The sequence below is a fragment of the Dipodomys ordii genome, unplaced genomic scaffold (genome assembly GCF_000151885.1).
Source record: "Dipodomys ordii isolate 6190 unplaced genomic scaffold, Dord_2.0 Scaffold13, whole genome shotgun sequence".
In the NCBI taxonomy this organism is placed as follows: domain Eukaryota; kingdom Metazoa; phylum Chordata; class Mammalia; order Rodentia; family Heteromyidae; genus Dipodomys; species Dipodomys ordii.
The window spans coordinates 16169139-16186749 of NW_012267229.1; the positions used below are offsets into that span (position 1 = coordinate 16169139).

General features: G+C 50.7%; 1 protein-coding gene across 1 annotated transcript in view; it reads right to left on the reverse strand.

The window, feature by feature from the left end:
* Positions 1 to 488: 488 nt before the first annotated feature.
* Positions 489 to 17611, reverse strand: part of LOC105981598 (fer-1-like protein 4) — a 28185-nt gene continuing 11062 nt past the window's right edge. The window contains exons 22-45 of the mRNA XM_013010812.1: positions 16841 to 16993; positions 15108 to 15261; positions 14861 to 14985; positions 14037 to 14171; positions 13763 to 13936; positions 12921 to 13037; positions 12679 to 12840; positions 10561 to 10759; positions 10360 to 10418; positions 10152 to 10283; positions 9318 to 9360; positions 9125 to 9225; positions 8907 to 9044; positions 8712 to 8828; positions 6752 to 6879; positions 6426 to 6596; positions 5643 to 5797; positions 4931 to 5091; positions 4215 to 4300; positions 2115 to 2213; positions 1695 to 1936; positions 985 to 1253; positions 796 to 896; positions 489 to 709 (exon numbers count right to left, since the gene is read on the reverse strand). Of these exons, the coding sequence (XP_012866266.1) occupies positions 505 to 709; positions 796 to 896; positions 985 to 1253; positions 1695 to 1936; positions 2115 to 2213; positions 4215 to 4300; positions 4931 to 5091; positions 5643 to 5797; positions 6426 to 6596; positions 6752 to 6879; positions 8712 to 8828; positions 8907 to 9044; positions 9125 to 9225; positions 9318 to 9360; positions 10152 to 10283; positions 10360 to 10418; positions 10561 to 10759; positions 12679 to 12840; positions 12921 to 13037; positions 13763 to 13936; positions 14037 to 14171; positions 14861 to 14985; positions 15108 to 15261; positions 16841 to 16993 (3426 nt within the window). The 3' untranslated portion in view covers positions 489 to 504. The remainder of the gene's footprint in view (positions 710 to 795; positions 897 to 984; positions 1254 to 1694; positions 1937 to 2114; positions 2214 to 4214; positions 4301 to 4930; positions 5092 to 5642; positions 5798 to 6425; positions 6597 to 6751; positions 6880 to 8711; positions 8829 to 8906; positions 9045 to 9124; positions 9226 to 9317; positions 9361 to 10151; positions 10284 to 10359; positions 10419 to 10560; positions 10760 to 12678; positions 12841 to 12920; positions 13038 to 13762; positions 13937 to 14036; positions 14172 to 14860; positions 14986 to 15107; positions 15262 to 16840; positions 16994 to 17611) is intronic.

Sequence of the window (17611 nt, forward strand, 5' to 3'; positions counted from 1 at the left end):
TTAGAGGAAAGAGCCACTGAGTGGCTCTCAGCCTCCCTCCAAGGTTCCAATCTGATTAGAGGGGTGTGCGCAGTCTCCCAGTGTGTTTAGCAACCCCCACCCAACACCTGTAGCAGCCACTCAAGAACATCTGTGCAGCCAGGCATCGGTGGCTACTCAGGAGGCTGAGATCTGAGGATCACAATTCAAAGCCAGCCCTGGGTGGAAAATCCATGAGATTCCTCTCCAGTTAACCACCAGAAAACCAGAAGTGGTGCTGTGGCTCAAGTGGTAGATCCCTGGCCTTGAGCTGAAGAGCTGAGGGACAGTGCCCAGGCCCAGAGTTCAAACCCCATGACTGTCAAAATAAAAATCTCTGCCTTACTCCCTGTTGGAGCTGGTCCTGCAGACATATAATTCACGGTCGTTGGTACTATAGGGTTTATTGAGAGCACTGAACTTTGGCATAACTCTTATTAGGCTGAAGAAATTCAGAGGGGAGGGGTGCTGAAGGGTTGCTGAAGGTCAGTCAGAGTCAGAGGATTTGTGGAGAGGGCTAAAGATGACCTTGCTGATCTGTCCTGGAATGGTGTAGAAGACGAGGAGGAGGAAGATGGTGATGAGCAGCAACAGGAGCAGCAGCAGCAGGATGTGCCAGTACCGGTACCAGATGAAGAAGATGAAGGTCTTCAGCGGATTCACCAGCCAGTTGAAGGAGGTTTTGGGGCGGCTGTTGGGAGAAGGGAGGAATCAGGGTGATCAGAAGCCCCGAACCCTCTGGCCCAACAAGGACCAGGCTGCCTGGGCTCCACTCACTTGGGTTTCTCCAGGGGCTCCGGCTCCTTCCGCCCCTTCCCCACTGGCCGTTTCTCTGCCTCTTCCACGGGGAGCAGCTCGAACTCAGCCTCCACCTTCCCCTGGGAAAGAAGAGACACTGCGTCGCTGGGAGCTGAGGCCCGGCCTGGCCAGACCCGGTAACTGCTGGGCTGCGCTCACTGCTCGCACCATGAGCGCATAGACATGGCCGCCGCTGTCTGTGAATTCCAGGTCCTCTGGGCGCCCCTTCCTTCTCTTCTTCCTCCTCCTCTTCCTGCTGGCCTCACGGGCCTCATCCTCCGCCTCCCGCAGCTTCACCACTGGCCACCAGCCCCGCAAGCGGCGGCAGCGGAACAGGTTGCACCTGGGTCCAGCCCCATCACGGGCCAGTTGAATGGAGCAGAGCTCCGGGGTCCGGGACCCCCGCACCATGTCAGGTAACTGCAGCTCCAGGGATCCTGGAAGAGCAGAGCTCACTGTGTTAGGCAAATCCAGGCGGGCCAGGGGGGGAGAGGCAGCGCACCTGGGCTGAAGTTGGGACACCAAAAGTGAGGATGCCCCGGTCAGGATAAGGCCACCCACTACCAGACCACAGCCCAGCTGCCAGCACGTGGTCTGCTGCCTGCCAAAGAGGGCCTTGGGCCGGGATCAGACTTCCAAACCAAGGCCCAAAGGCTACTATGTGGAGGGTCCCAGGGAGTCTAGGGGGACTTCAGTAGGATCAAATCAGGGATCTTCCTTAAATGTTGATGACTGTGGTCAGGGCTTAATGAGAAAACAAAGGTTCAGGCCTGGAGTCTGAGAGCCCAGGATTTGGAGTTAAAATAGGTGACCAAGGGTTAAGGAGACAATGAGGTAGTGAGGATAGATACTTGAGGTTGGGAAAGGCCAGGCAGTACCAAGGAAGTCGTTGGCAGAGATGCGGTCATAATCCCAGACCTGCAGGACCAGCACGGCTGGCTGCCGGAACTCAGCCTCCTCCAGGGTGAACGGTCCAGCCTTGCCACGGACGCTCACCTCCCGCTCGGTGGGCAGGTAGTCAAAGCGAAATACAAAGCGCCAGTTGAAGTTCCCCTCCCCAGTCAGGGAATTGAAGTGGACATCTGTCTCCTGTTTGTCATGCTCCAGCCCCTTCACCCAGCTGGGACCAAGAGGAAGGGGACAAATCAGGGCCCATGGGTGTCAGAGCTGGGACAAACGTAGAACTTAGCATCTTACCTAGATCTAGACTTAAATAGAGGCCCGGAGGACAGGGCTCTGGATTTAATCCCATTAGGAGACAGCAGACACCCATTTGGCCAGCCCACTTACAGCCCTACCTTTTTACATAAATGTCACTTGACATCTCTCCAGTGAGTGGATTCACATCATCCAGAACTACATCTTCAGTGTTCCAGATGACAACTCTGAGCTCATAGCTGGGGGACAGGTTGGGGGATGGTTAGCAGACTGCAAAGAGGGGTCCTGGGAGGGACTGTGAGAATGGGAAGGACCTGGGCCAGGGCCACTAACATTCACTGATCACTCAGTTTGGGTCTGGCCAGGTAATCAGGATATCTGTGGTTCCATGAAGGGTTAGCCCAGATGACCACTGACCACCCCCAGCTACGGCGAGGGCACCAGGAAGGGTCTCCTGACCCACGCCAGTCCAGTGAGGTTCTCTTTCCCCTATGTTGTGCTGTATGGTGGTCACTCAGGTCCAATGAGGTGAGCTGAAGTTTGGTGGTACAGAAAGTAAGGAGTGAAGCCGGGCGCTGGTGGCTCACGCCTGTAATCCTAGCTACTCAGGAGGCTGAGATCTGAGGATCGTGGTTCAAAGCCAGCCCGGGCAGGAGAGACCGTGAGACTCCTATCTCCAATAAACCACCAGAAAACCGGAAGTGGTGCTGTAGCTCAAGTGGTAGAGCGCTCGCCTTGAGCTGAAGAGCTGAAGGACAGCGCCCAGGCCCAGAGTTCAAGCCCCACGACCGACAAAAAAAAAAAAAAGAAAGTAAGGAGTGAGGGAATGGGAATGTGGCTTAGTGGTAGAGTGCTTGCTTTGAGCACAGAGAGAGTCAAGGACAGTGCCTAGGCTCTGAGTTCAAGCCCTAGGACCAGTGAAAGAAGGAAGGAGAGAAAGAAGGAAGGAAGGAAGGAGAAAGAGAAAGAAAGAGTAAGGAGTAAACAGAGAAAGCCAGTGTTGCAAGGAGAAGTAGGAAGGTGGGGGATAAACACATGCAGCCATGAGGGACAGAGGGGCACAACATTCTAGACTCCACCCTCACGTGGCCCTGTCACATGTGGCTGTCACAGAATTGCCTAACAGCTGTTTTCCCTGGATATCCATTTTCCTTGCCCAGCATCAATCTCTCTATGTTGTTAAAAAATATCCTGATTTTCTGCTGATAACCCTCACTAGGGTCACATCATCTATCTATGTGATTCTGGTAAGATAGGATCCTACCTGGCTATAGGCTTGGGGCCATCAGCTAGGGCTGGATGATCGGTGCATTACAGCCCCTGAGCACAATAAGAGGTCCAGGGAGCAGCATTTGACCCAAGCTAGTCTAATGAGAGATTTGGCTCTACCTAGGAAAAAGCATATTTTTTGCCTTGTATTGTTTAAAGCCACTACAAAAGTTGGGCATTGGAGTCTCATACCTATAATCCTAACTACCCAGGAGGTTGAGATCTGAGGGTCACAGTTCAAAGCCAACCCAGGCAGGAAAGTTCATGAGATTCTTTTTTTTTGGGGGGGGGGTCCGGTCGTGGGGCCTGAACTCTGGGCCTGGGCGCTGTCCCTCAGCTCTTCAGCTCAAGGCTAGCGCTCTACCACTTGAGCCACAGCACCACTTCCGGCTTTTTTCTTTTTGCTTATGTGGTGCTGAGGAATCGAACCCAGGGCCTCAGGCATGCAAGACAAGCGCTCTACCACTGAGCCAACTTCCCAGCCCCATTCATGAGATTCTTCTCTTTGGTGAACCACCAAAAAGCTGGAAGGAGACTGTGGTTCATAAGGTAGAATGCTGGCCTTAAACAAAAAAGCTCAGGCCCTGAGTTCAAGCCCCAGGATTGGCACAAAAAAAAAAAAACTACAGAAGTCTTCCTGAGAGAGGAACTAAGGAAAGCAGAGTCCAGAAATAGATGACACCATCTGTCCAGATGGATACACCCAGCCCTGAAGTGTCCAAACAGGGCTCTGCTCATATTAGCTGAGGTGGGAACACTAAAGTGTTTGGATTCTCTGTTTACCAATGACAGATACCTGGCTCACTGGCTTGTGTGGGGCAGAAGGGGCATCTAATGACTCATCTATTACCCATAAGCCTACCTTCAGGAGTTTCTCCTGCTTCAATGGGGGCTTGGATTTCCAGAGAACCCTGGTACTCTAGAGCAAGACATGCTCCCCTCCTTGGGAGGCAAGGCTAGAATTCTCTCACCTGATTGGCTGCCGAGGTTTGATGTCAACTGGAGGTGGGGCAGGCACATCGCTGGGGAAGATGTCAATCCACATATGAAGGGATCCCTAGGAGCAGAGGATTGGGCTTGGAGGGTTTTACCAGGGTCCCCACCTCCTTTGACAACCTGCGGCCCAGAGGCTGTGCCTGGCCCCAGATGGATCTTGGGGGAGAAGGATGGAGGAGGAGACTGAAGTAAAGATTCCGGTGTCAACGTCAGGTCGAAGGTTTGTTTGGGTTTGTTTGTTTGTTTTTTGTCGGTCATGGGGCTTGAACTCTGGGCCTGAGCGCTGTCCCTCAGCTCTTCAGCTTAAAGCTAGCACTCTACCACTTGAGCTACAGCGCCACTTCCGGTTTTCTGGTGGTTTATTGGAGATGAGTTTCATAGACTTTCCTGCCAGGGCTGGCTTTGAACCTCAATCCTCAGATCTCAGCCTCCTGAGTAGCTAGGACTACAGGCATGCGCCAGCGGCACCCGGCTTTTAGGTCAAAGGTTAAGGAAAGGTCCCAGAAGTGAAAGAAGATTGAAATTGAAAGACATGAGGTCAAAGACCCCAAGACATAGGAATGCTGGCAACCTGCAGGTAGAGAGGTACCCAGGCAGAGGTCTTGAGGAAGGGGCATCCTGAGACTCAGGCCCACAATCGAAGAGAAATCCCAGGATTCTGAGAGCTTTGAGAGCTCTGGGTCCCCCTCACCTGCAGCAGTCCTGGGCTGTGGGGATGGTAGAGGGGCCGTGTTTCTACATGCTCAGGTACCAGCTGGATCCCAAGCCCTGGCATCTCCTGCCAACGCCGCAGCACAAGCAAGGCCTGGGCCTCCTCAGAGACCCCGCTAGCCACCTTGGAACCCACATCACCTGAAACAAAAGGGGTGTGAGATTGGATTCCACACAGTTCCCAACTCCCCTCCCCTCTCTTTACCCCTCCACAGGAACTCTAAGCTGAGGCCACTACACTGGATAAAAGCTTAGAATGGGAGGGCAAGTCTGCCATACACACAAAAGGAGATGTGATTATGTGGTTGCTACTACAACAATTCTGCCAGTGAAGAGCCAGCAGTCATGGACATCAGGACAGTGGAGAGCCTATAGCTTCTGTTCAGATCCTATTCAAAAACATCACTAGCCATGTTTGAGACAGCAGCTCAATTCTGCTCAATTGTGCTGTTGTCAGAATGCTCAGTGGGGCTGCCCTGTGTCCTGGAAACTTGATTAATTGTGATTCTGAGAGGTCCACTGAAAGATCATTTTCTTCCCAGAACCTTATCAAAGAACCTTATCCTTAACCAAATATGTTCTCTGGCTGCTGCCTTCAGCAGGTTATTTTGGGGAGCACACTACACTGGCACCAGGGAATCTCTACCTCCATCTTGTTCCCTTTGATCTGTCCAGCAGAGAGGGGTTGGTACCTGGGGGCAGGGTCTCAGGCGGTGTCAGAAATACTTTGCTGCCCACCTTGACAGCCTGGACTCTGTACTCAGGAGCAGGGAGGCCACACCGCTGGCACAGCCCTGCCAGGATCTGCGAAGGTCGGAAGGCATCCCTCCAGGTGTTGTACCCATCCCTGCAGGTAGGAAAGGAAGATGCCTCATCTGGGACCAGTGCATGGACACAGGTGGGCACAGGGAAATGAAGACCCTTGAAGACAGGACTCCAGGTTTAGAACTCCGATGAGAGACAGGTTAGGGGGCTGGGAAGGTGGCTCAGTGGTAGAGCGCTTGCCTTGCATGCCTGAGGCCCTGGGTTCGATTCCTCAGCACCACATAAGCAAAAAGAAAAAAGCCGGAAGTGGCACTGTGGCTCAAGTGGTAGAGCGCTAGCCTTGAGCTGAAGAGCTGAGGGACAGCGCCCAGGCCCAGAGTTCAGACCCCACAACCGGACCCTCCCCCCAAAAAAAGAGAGACAGGTTAGTCCTCAAAGAAATGGTGGAAAATCAAAGGTGCTTCTGGGAAGGTATGAGGATATAATCTCTATTTGGCAGATGAGAATGCTGAAGCTCAAGGAGGCTGAGCAATTTATCCATTACAGGACCTTAACAACTAAGTCCAAATTCTGGCCATTAAATTCAGTAGAGAGGTAGACAGTTTCTCTTCTATGAAATCCTAAGACCTAGGGTCCAGGAGTGGAAATGTGAGCTTGCACGTGCTTGGTCAGAGATTAAGAGCAGTTCCTGAAGGCTCTGTCAGACTCACATGTCATACTGGGAGGCCAACCCACAATTTGCTCTGTGGTGGCTATAGAACCGGTTCTCCAGATCAATGTGAGTCTCCCCAATGAGGTCATCAGAACCCACGAGGTCGTGATCAAATACAGCCACTGTCAGCTCTGGTTCAGCGGGGAGAGAGATGCTCAACTCCAGGACCCTGACCAAGTGAGAGAGAGGCTGAGGACATGGCCCTGCCCTGAGAGGGTGCTGGGGTTTGGGAGTCCACTCCCTCAGCATCACCAAGACAGCCTCTTGGTGAGAGCCCTTAGGCCCAAAGGCTCCCACATCCCCAGCCACCGGGCCCAGCCTCACTCTCCAAAGATGGGGTTGAGCTGCTTGGGGATGTAGCGCTCCTTCGTGTCTTTCCGCTCCTTGCCAGCGCTAACCACAACATAGGGGTCTGCTTTGCCATTGGGGTCAGCAGGAGCCAGGTTTGTAGCCTAGGAGAACAATATGGAATGAATCTGGAAGAAAGCATCATCACAGCCCTGACCCTTGCTGAACCGCATCTCAGGGTAAGTGTACACAAAGGGCCCGACGGGGTGTCTCACATTGAGAGTGAGCAAGACAACTTTTCTCTTCAAAACTGCCTAGGAAATATGTAAGACAGACAGACAAGTGTAATGAAAAAAACATAACCAAATATTTGGAAAGGTAGATCTTTAACATAATAATCTCTCATGATAGACTTGTGTGTGTGTGCCAGGCCTAGGGCTTGAGCTCAGGGCCTGAGCACTGTCCCTAAGGCTTCTTTTTGCTCAAGGATAGCACTCTACCATTTGAGTCACAGCCTGAATCACTTCTGGCTTTTTCTGTTTATGAATTGAACCAGGGCTTTGTGCATGGTAAGCAAGCACTCTACCACTAAGCCACATTCCTAGCCCTAAAAACACCTGGCATTATTGCTATATTGTACTTTTTTATTGTTGTTGTTGGTTGTAGTGCTTGAACTTAGGGCCTGGGCAGTGTCCCTGAGCTTTTTTTGTTTTGTCGGTTGTGGGGCTTGAACTCTGGGCCTGGGTACTGTCCCTCAGCTCTTCAGCTCAAGGCAAGTGCTCTACCACTTGAGCCACAGTGCCACTTCCAGTTTTCTGGTGGTTTATTGGAGATAAGAGTCTGATGGACTTTCCTGCCCAGGCTGTCTTTGAACTGTGATCCTCAGTTCTGAGCCTCCTGAGTAGCTAGGATTACAGGCGTGAGCCTGGCTGTGCTTTGTTTTTATGAGCTAACATTCATTTAAAAGACAGTTTAATCTGGCATTTCTACATTTTTTTTTTGGTCCGGTCGTGGGGCCTGAACTCTGGGCCTGGGCACTGTCCCTCAGCTCTTCAGCTCAAGGCTAGCACTCTACCACTTGAGCCACAGTGCCACTTCCAGCTTTTTTCTTTTTGCTTATGTGGTGCTGAGGAATCGAACCCAGGGCCTCATGCATGCAAGGCAAGAGCTCTACCACTGAGCTACCTTCCCAGCCCCTTCTACATTTATTATACAAGAAATTTCTCTCAGAACATCTAGCCTATCATATTGCTAGAAACAGGTGAAGAAGACCCAATTACCTAGTCTTAGAATAGGGTAGAACACACATGTCTCTTCAAATGGCCCCTTCTTCAGAATCTCTATGTAGCCATACAAGTAGCCAGGCACATGTGGCTCATGCCTATAGTCCTAGCTTCTCAGGTAGCTGAGATCTAAGGTTCACAGTTTAAAGCCAACCTGGGCAGGAAAGTCTGTGAGATTCTTATCTTCAGTTAACCACATTCAAAAAAGCTGAAAGCAGGGCTGGGAAGGTGGCTCAGTGGTAGAGCGCTTGCCTTGCATGCATGAGGCCCTGGGTTCGATTCTTCAGCGCCACATAAGCAGAAAAAGCTGGAAGTGGCTTTGTGGCTCAAGTGGTAGAGGGCTAACCTTGAGCTGAAGAGCTGAGGGACAGCGCCCAGGCCCAGAATTCAGGCCTACAACCGACAAAAAAAAAAAGCTGAAAGTAAGAGTATGGCTCAAGTGGTAAAACACTATCCTTGACCAAAAAAACTAAAGGACAGCACCCAGGCCCTGAATACAAGCCCAAATACCAGCACACACACACACACACACACACACACACACACACACACACACACACACACATGCACGCACGCACGCACGCACGCACAGAACTGATACATGAAAAAATTGAAGGCTGATGCCCAAGGCTCCTTCAGAAGTCTTCAATCCATGATTTCATGTTCATCACCTTTTCTAGCACTGGAGGTGTGTCAGGGCTATGAACACTCACCTTTACGATGTAAACTCTGACCAGGAGCTTGATGGGTCGGTTCTGGGGGATCCCTCTGGATATCTGGGGCTCAGAGAAAGTCAATGCCTCTGACTCAGGGTAAATGAGAAAGGAGCCCTAAAGTGGAGGGAGAAAAAAAAGGACTGAATCTCTTGGCCTGTGCTCCTGTGTTTCCCTGGCCTTCCCCAAACACACCTTGAACTTGCCCACTAGGTTTCCAGACCCCTCTTGCTCTCCATCACCATCCTGGCCTCCATGCCCTCGGTATAGGGGAAATACATTCAGCCAGTCTTCAAAGTTGTTGAACTCTTCCTCCAGGGTGCTATTGTAGATCTGAAAGGTGACAGACAGCCTCAGATACAGCCCAACATCTAGAATCCCGAGACACTCACCTCTCCCCAGCAGCCCATCACCTTCAGGGTGGCAATGGATTTTTTCTGAGATGTAAAGCCTTTGACATCAGCTTCACCCTGGTCCTGGGCCTCCCCATCCATAGAAATGAGGTTGGCCCCATCTGGGAAGAACAGGAGTGACACAGGTCAGTGGGGAAGGGGTAAAAAAATGAATCAAGAACAAGAGCAACAACAACAACAATAAATCTCCTACCTGAATCCCCAGGATCGTCCATTTCATCCTCATCCAAGTTGGGCTAAAACCAAAGGTCAGGACAGGGATTCATCTCCACTATCTTCCTTAGTCTACTCCTTTCCCAGCATAGAGTTCTAGCTGTGTAGTCCCTTTTTCAAAGACTTCATTCATCATCTACCCTTGCCTTATCCAAGACAGTCATCACTGATACATGTAGTTTTGAAACTGTTAAAATATGGCTGGTCTCAATTGAGATGTGTTGTGAGTATGAAATGCACACCGAAGTGGCTCATGTCTGTAACCCTAGCTACTCAGGAAGCTGAGAACTGAGGATCGTGGTTCAAAGCCAGCTTAGGCAGGAAAGTCTCTGAAACTTTGTTGTTGTTTTTTTGCCAGACCTGGGGCTTGAACTCAGGGCCTGGGCACTATCCCTGAGCTTCTTTTATTCAGGGCTAGCACTCTACCACTTGAACCACACTGCCCCTTCCATTTTTTTCTGTATTTGTGGTACTGAGGAATTGAACCCAGGGGTTCATGCATGCAAGGCAAGCACTCTACCACTGAGCCACCTTCCCAGCCCCACCCCATGAGACTCTTATCTCCAATGAACCACCAGAAAACTGGAAGTGATGCTGTGGCTCAAAGTGGTAGAGTGCTAGCCTAGAGCAGAAAGAACTCAGGGACAGTGTCCATGCTCTGAGTTCAAGCCCCAGACTGACCAAAAAAAAATTGTGATAAAGAGGACTGTAATAAGGAACTTTGAGAAACTTCAGTGCTCCAATACTTGAAGATAATGATTATTCTTCCTGCATTTCTACCCTCAGTTCCCACTCTGGGCACCGCCCCCCTCACCTGCCTCTGGAGCTCCTGCAGCGAGGCATAGTACTTGGACCACCAGTCAAGCTCTTCTGGGTCTGGAATGTCCTCTTCCAGCTCAGGACCTTGACCTAGGAGACCTCCTAGGGCGAGTTTCTTCAGAGGAGTCTGAGGGAAAGAGGTCACAGTCTCACTAAGGCTGCACAACCCAAGCCCTGCCAGCCCTTCCTGCACAGCACAGCACCTTCAGGAGCCCTCTGGATCTCCCCACTTCATCCAGAGCAGGATCCAAAGACTTCTTTCCTGGGAGGCAGGAAATGGAGCCATGAGGGGCTTAGGCGAGTCTCAGTCAGGCGCTATGCCCCATTGGAACGTCCCCGGAACCATCTCTGTCAAGAGCCAGAGGGGCTGCAGTCTTGTGACACCTCAGAAGAAAGCCCCTAACCTTGAGGTCTCTTTGGCATTGCGTCCCCTGTCTCTTCCTCCTCTCCTTCCTCTTCAGGGGGATCTTCATGACCATGGAGTGTGAATCGCAGCATGTGGGGGACAATGTGGGAACCTACTAGGACTGTGCGGCCAAAAGCCCGACGCTCGATCACCAGGATGCTGAGCGGGGGCTGCAGATACGGCTGTTCCGGTAAGTCCTGAGCAAGGAGAGAGGATGTCTCCACAGAGCTAGAAGGCAGTACGGACAGGTAGGAGAACAACACATCTAGACCAGCATTCTACACTCAGCTCTGCTGCAGCCTCAGTGACATCTCTGATATGTCATTGCCTGGGGCCTAGACTCAAATTATCGCTTCAAGTCAGCACAGTGGGTCACACTTCTAATCCTAGAACAGAGATCCAGAAGATTGGGCTTTGAGGTCAGCCTGGGCAAAAACATTTGGAAGACCTCATCAATAACAATGAAATCTGAGTGTGGTGGTTGTACATTTATCATCACAGCTATGAACAGAAGCATAAATAAGAGGATCACAGTCCATGCTAGACAAGGGCAAAACTGAGAGACACTATTTGAAAAATAACTATAGCAAAAAGGATTGAGGCTGTAACTCAAGTGGCAGAACATTTTTTGTTTGTTTGTTTGTTTGTTTTGTCAGTTGTGGGTCGTGAACTCTGGGCCTGGGCACTGTGCCTCAGCTCTTCAGCTGAAGGCTAGTGCTCTACCACTTGAGCCACAGCGCCACTTCCGGTTTTCTGAGTGGTTTACTGGAGATAAGAGTCTCATGGACATCCCTTCTCTGGCTGGCTTTGAACCGAGATCCTCAGATCTCAGCCTCTGAGTAGCTAGGATTACAGAAGTGAGCCACCAGTGCCCGGCTGGCAGAACATTTTTACCAAGCCCAAGATGTAGAGTTTAAACACACTAATATATATAATTATATACATACATATATGTATATATAATATATACATGTGTGTATATACATATATGTATACATATCTATGTTACTGCATTTATCTTTTTATATATTTGACATAACACAAATGAGAAAGGAAAAACAGAGCTATACTGAAAAACAGTTTCTATAATTCACTGGAATTAAATTATTATTAATCAAGCTGGGCACAGACGGCTCCTGCCTGTAATCCTAGCTACTCAGAGAGCTGAGATCTGGGGATCATGGTTCAAAAACAGCCTTGGAAGATGTCTGTCTGTAAGATTCTTTTTTTTTTTTTGGGTCCAGTCGTGGGGCCTGAACTCTGGGCCTGGGCGCTGTCCCTCAGCTCTTCAGCTCAAGGCGAGCGCTCTACCACTTGAGCCACAGTACCACTTTTGGCTTTTTTCTTTTTGCTTATGTGGTGCTGAGGAATTGAACCCAGGGCCTCAGGCATGCAAGGCAAGCGCTCTACCACTGAGCCACCTTCCCAGCCCTGTCTGTAAGATTCTTATCTCCAACTAACCCTCAAAAAACTGGAAGTGGAGCTGTGGCTCAAATGACAGAATGTCAGCCTTGAAATGTAAAAGCTAAGGGACAGCACCCACACCCTGAGTTCAAGTCCTAATACTGACACAAAAACAAAAAATTAACACAAATATGAAATAGTTATGAAAAGTCTATATTCCTATTATATCTTTATTTTTTTGGCCAGTTTTAGGGCTTAAACTCAGGGCCTGAGCACTGTCCCTGAGCTTCTTTTTGTTGAAGGCTAGCACTCTACCACATGAGCCACAGCGCCACTTCTGGCTTTTTCTGTGTATGTGAGTGGTACTGAGGAATCAAAGCCAGGGCTTCATGCGTGCTAGGCAAGCATTCTACCGCTAAGACACATTCCCAGCCCTCCTATTATATCTTTAGAGCAACAACTAAGTAAACATCATCAAAGGAATTTAAGTAGGACACTAATAAACATCTACTTAGCATCAGAGAAAGCATTGAAGGGGAACAAAGGTACACAGGACATAGAACACGAGTATCAGCAACAGCAGATATAAACCCTAATATCACTAATAAATAAGTGTGATGACTGTATTGAACACTAATTAAAGTACAGAGACCCCCAGCTGGAAATTGCCCCCCAAAACTGCTCAACTCCTTGCTCCCAACCCCCACCTCACCACAGTCAGGTGCCGGACGAGCTCAGTGAAGTTGGGGCTTTCACGGTAGTTGGCCAGGACCTCAGAGTCCACCCGTCGGCCTGCCACTTCCAGCACAACCTGAGGCTGCTCCACTTCAAACAGGTGCACACGACCAAGACCCCTCAGACCCCAGAACAGCACCTAGGTTCAGGAAGGGAGAGATTCAGAGGCCTGCAGCTGACAAATGTCAGGGATTGGGGACATTGAGCTCTTGGGGCTACCTCTACTCGGAACTCCCTCAGCACTGGACGCACGCTGGGTGGCAGGGACAGGCGGCCAGAGAGGGGCTCAAGCAGGGATGTCAGATCCTGAGGCTCCACGTCACTGGGCACTGAGGGCTGCAGCAGGAAAGAGGTCAGACGTCAAAGAAGAATGAGGCGAAAGGAGGGAAAGTTGTGGTTTGGAGAAGGGACATGGGGTGTTGCTGGTTAAGGACAAATGCTGAAGATCAGGCAAGGCCAGGTTGCAGGAGATGGGTCTCAGGAAGCAGCCAAATACAGGAAGAAGGGCAGGAGCCTGAGGCTTGCAAGACAGGATGACTCCACGATGAACTCACAGCCTGGCTGCTCTGTGGATAGAAGCCTGGCAAGGTGAACCTAGGGTCTGTCTCCTTAAAGCACACCCTGGAGTCTGGATGACAAATGAAGGACTAGAGGCATGGCTCAAGTGGTAGAGTGCCTGCCTACCAAGGGCAAGGCCTTGGGTTCAAACTCCAGTAGCACTAAATGAATAAAGGAGTGAATGGGTAAATAAATAAATAACATCTAACCTAGGTGATCCAAAGATGTGAGCTCAGGACAAGACCTACATAGCCTGCATTTAACACCTGCAGAAATGTTCCTGGACAAACCCATGCTTTCTTTCTTTTCTTTTTTGTCGGTCATGGGGCTTGAATCGGGGGTCTGGGTGCTGTCCCTGAAGGCTAGCACTCTACCACATTGAGCCACAGCACCAGTTCTGATCTTCTGGTGCAAACCCCTATTTTCTATTCCCTGAGGGTGGATGGCTGATGTGTAACAAGATGGTCCCACCGACCATGCCGGCCAAGGCAGGCTATTCGAACCTCCAGTCCGCTACCATAGTCCAGTTCAATGAGTTCAAATGTGGCAATGAGCTCTCCGGCTGCCCGGGGTCCTTTCCTGAGGGAGAAGAACTGCAGCTCGGGGTGCTGGTATGGGTCCTCTATCAGCTTTACCCTCGGAGCAGCCAGTGCTCTGCCCAGGAACACTGGAGGACCCTGCAGGGAGCAGAGCAGCAAAGACATAAGAGGAAGGTGCGCGGGAGCCAGGGGCAGGGGCATCAAGACAATCTGTAGGGTGGGGCCTGGCCACACTCACAAATTTGTTGTGGTCAAAGACATTGATGATCACTAGGGGCAGCTCCTCCTGCAACTGCTCCCGCCTGCCATCCACAATGAGCTGCTCAAACACCAAGAGTTCGTCCCACAGGGGGCTCAGTGTCTGCTCCAGGACCTTGGGGAGCACCAGCAGGTGTCAGAAACCAACTCCCCATGCACGTGCCAGGTGAGCAACTCTCACCCAGAGTGACTTGGTGTGTGTGTGTGTGTGTGTGTGTGTGTGCACGTGCATGCATATGCCAATCCTCAGGCTTGAACTCAAGGCTTGGGCACAGCTCATGCATATGCCAATCCTCAGGCTTGAACTCAAGGCTTGGGCACTGTCCCTGAGCTGCTTTTTGCTGAAGGTAAATATTCTGCCACTAGAACCATGTCACCATTTCCAGGTTTTTGCTCGATCATTGGAGATAAGAGTCTCATGGACTTTCCTTCCCCAGGCTGACTTCAAATCGTGATCCTCAGATCTCAGCTTCCTGAGAAGCTGGTATTACAGGTGTGAGCTACTGGGCACCCGGCTTCAATGTGAAACTTTTCTTAACTGCATGTCCTCAAGGAGCAGGAGTGGCTGAAGAGGAAAAGCATCCTCAGTTTGGGGGTGAGGCTGCCCTTGTGTCTCCCTCCTGTCATCTGCCATTCTTAGAGCCCAGCCTTACAATCTGCCCAACAAGATGACTCTTTTCCCTGCAATCTCTGGTTCTGTACTGGCCCCAAAGTCACAACAGTCCTATCCACTCTCAGAGCCTCAGTGCCGTCCCACCTTACTTTGTCTCCCAACTCTTCCACATATCCCAGACCCGTCCTCACCTTGGTGGTCTGGCAGTGGGTAGAGATGAGAACTCGAGCAAACGGGTCTGAGAGGCCACTGTCATCTGCAGCCAGCACACCTCGAGCCTGGTAAAGGTGAGCCCGAAGCTGGAAGTAGCTAAAATCTGGGGTGAGGGAAGGAAGGGGCCAGGCTTGCTTGAGCAGCCATTTAGGCTCCACTGACTCATGAGCTATTTGCCCACCTTGGACAAATGGTGAGACAGGTCCTACATGGGCTTGTACCCACCATCCCGGTACAGGCTGTGGGGCAGCCCAGCTGAGGGCTCAGGCAGCAGGTCTGGAGGCAGCTCGGAGGTGCAGGCCTTGGCTTGTTTGCCCAGCCCCAGCCATAGGAAGAGCTCCAGCTTGGCACAGACATCCCCAGGATTTGCTCCAGGCACCTGTGTGGGAAGCAGCATGCTGGGACCCCAGGTGCCTCCTGGTTCTTTTTTTGTTGTTGTTTGTTCGTTTTGGTTGGTCGTGGGGCTTGAACTCTGGGCTTGGGCACTGTCCCTGAGCTCTTCAGCTCAAGGCAAGCGCTCTACCGCTTGAGCTACAGAACCACTTCCAGTTTTCTAGTGGTTTATTGGAGTTAAGAGTCTCACAGAGGGGCTGGGAAGGTGGCTCAGTGGTAGAGCGCATGCCTTGCATGCCAGAGGCCCTGGGTTTGATTCCTCAGCACCACATAAGCAAAAAGAAAAAAGCCAGAGGTGGCGCTGTGGCTCAAGTAGTAGAGCGCTGGCCTTGAGCTGAAGAGCTGAGGGACAGTGCCCAGGCCCAGAGTTCAGGCCCCATGACCGGACCCAAAAAAAAAAAAAAAAAAGAGTCTCACAGACTTTCCTGCCCGGGCTGGCTTGGAACCGTGATCCTCAGATCTCAGCCTCCTGAGTAGCTAGGATTAAAAGCATGAGCCACCGGCGCCCAGCTGATGTTTGTTTGTTTTTTTGTTTTGTTTTGTTTTTTGGCCAGTCCTGGGGCTTGAATTCAGGGCCTCGGCACTGTCCCTGGGCTTCTTTATGCTCAAAGCTAGCACTTTACTTTTGAGCCACAGCACCACTTCCGGCTTTTTCTGTTTCTTAGTACTGAGGAATTGAACCCAGGGCTTCATACATGCTAAGCAAACATTCTACCACTAAACCACATTCCTAGTCCAGGCCTGCTTACCACCCCCTCCCCAAGGATGGCACTCTACCGCTTGAATCACAGTTCTACTTCTAGCTTTTTTTTTTCTGGTTAATTGTAGACAAAAGTCTTTCAGATCGGTCTGCCGAGACTAGCTTTAAACTGCAATCCTCAGATCTCAGCCTCCTGAATAGCTAGAATTACAGGTGTGAGCCACCTCGTGTGGCTGCTGCCTTCCCTTCTTTGTCCTCTCTATCTTCAACACACATGCATTCTCTGTCCTCTATCCAGAGGGACAGTTTCTCAGCACTAGAGATGACACTTCATTTAGATGTATGTTGCATGGGCTTGGGAAGGTAGCTCAGTAGTAGAATGCTTACCTCGCATGCATGAGGCCCTAGATTTGATTCCTCAGCACCACATAAACAGAAAAGGCCAGAAGTGGCGCTGTGACTCAAGTGGTAGAGTGCTAACCTTGAGCTGAAGAGCTAAGGGACAGCGCCCAGTCCCAGAGTTCAGGCCCCATGACTGACAAAAAAAGAAAAGAAAAGAAAAAAAAAGAAGTATGTTGCTTGCACCCCATTTACACTTGTTAGATGCTAAGTAATGACTGTCTCTGTTCTGTTACCCTGCCTGTGTGACAGCCTTGTCAGTCTAAGGCCAGTGCAGGCCCAGGGCTCACAGCTTTGCTGGCATTTCCAAATGGTTCTAGGCAAAGCCACATTCGTTTTTTGCTTTTAGGGCAGTTGAAAAGAATCTGGAAACTCCTGATTGGGAATCCCAGGACTCTACCCCTCGTGCCCCACTGCCTCATGCGTGCCCCACTGTTCCCAGCACCCCCACACCAGGCCCCCTCACTGTGAGCAGTAGACTCTGGATCTTCCCACAGTCTCGACCTCGCTCTTCCTCAACCACAGAAAACAGCACGTTCTGGGCAGGGATCCGAGCACAGGCCACACGGCGCTGTCCACTGAGCATCCAGACCAGCACGTCGGGCAGAGGTGGCTGAGGCTGTGGGTAGAGAACAGGATCTGAGTTCAAGACCTACAACTGCGAGAGGGAGAGGGAGAGAGGCAGAGACAGAGAGAGACAGAGACAGAGAACTTTATTGGTCATGAATGAGGCAGCTTGCCATATATAAATCCCAAAGACTCTGGTCACAGAACAAGTCTTTCTCCAGCTCCTCCTACAGACCTGAGGTTTTCGAAAGACTGGGTGCAAGGAAAGAGATTCTCCTTCTGGGTTCTTGAAGGGCAGGAAAGCAGGAAGCAGAAAAGTATGTGAGCTCAAAGAAATCCACCAGTGGCTCTATGGGGTTTCAGCTTCTGAAGACTGAAAGAAATGACCCCCACCGGGCTTCCAGCTAGCTAATGCTGACACACAGCTGGAGTGTCCACAGAAAGGCCTAAAAGCATTCTGCCTTTCATAGGTTCAGGATAAGTCTCCTCCCAGACTAGCAAAAAAAAAATTAGTAAAAAAGGGTGGAAAGCATACACACAAAAAGAAGCTAAGACACTGTCCTATGTTACATGTCAGTTAAGTAAAGAGAAGGCTAGACCTCACACAGGCCGAATCCACAGACCACTCTATATTGCCATTCTTTTTGTTGTTGTTGTTGGTCATGGGCTT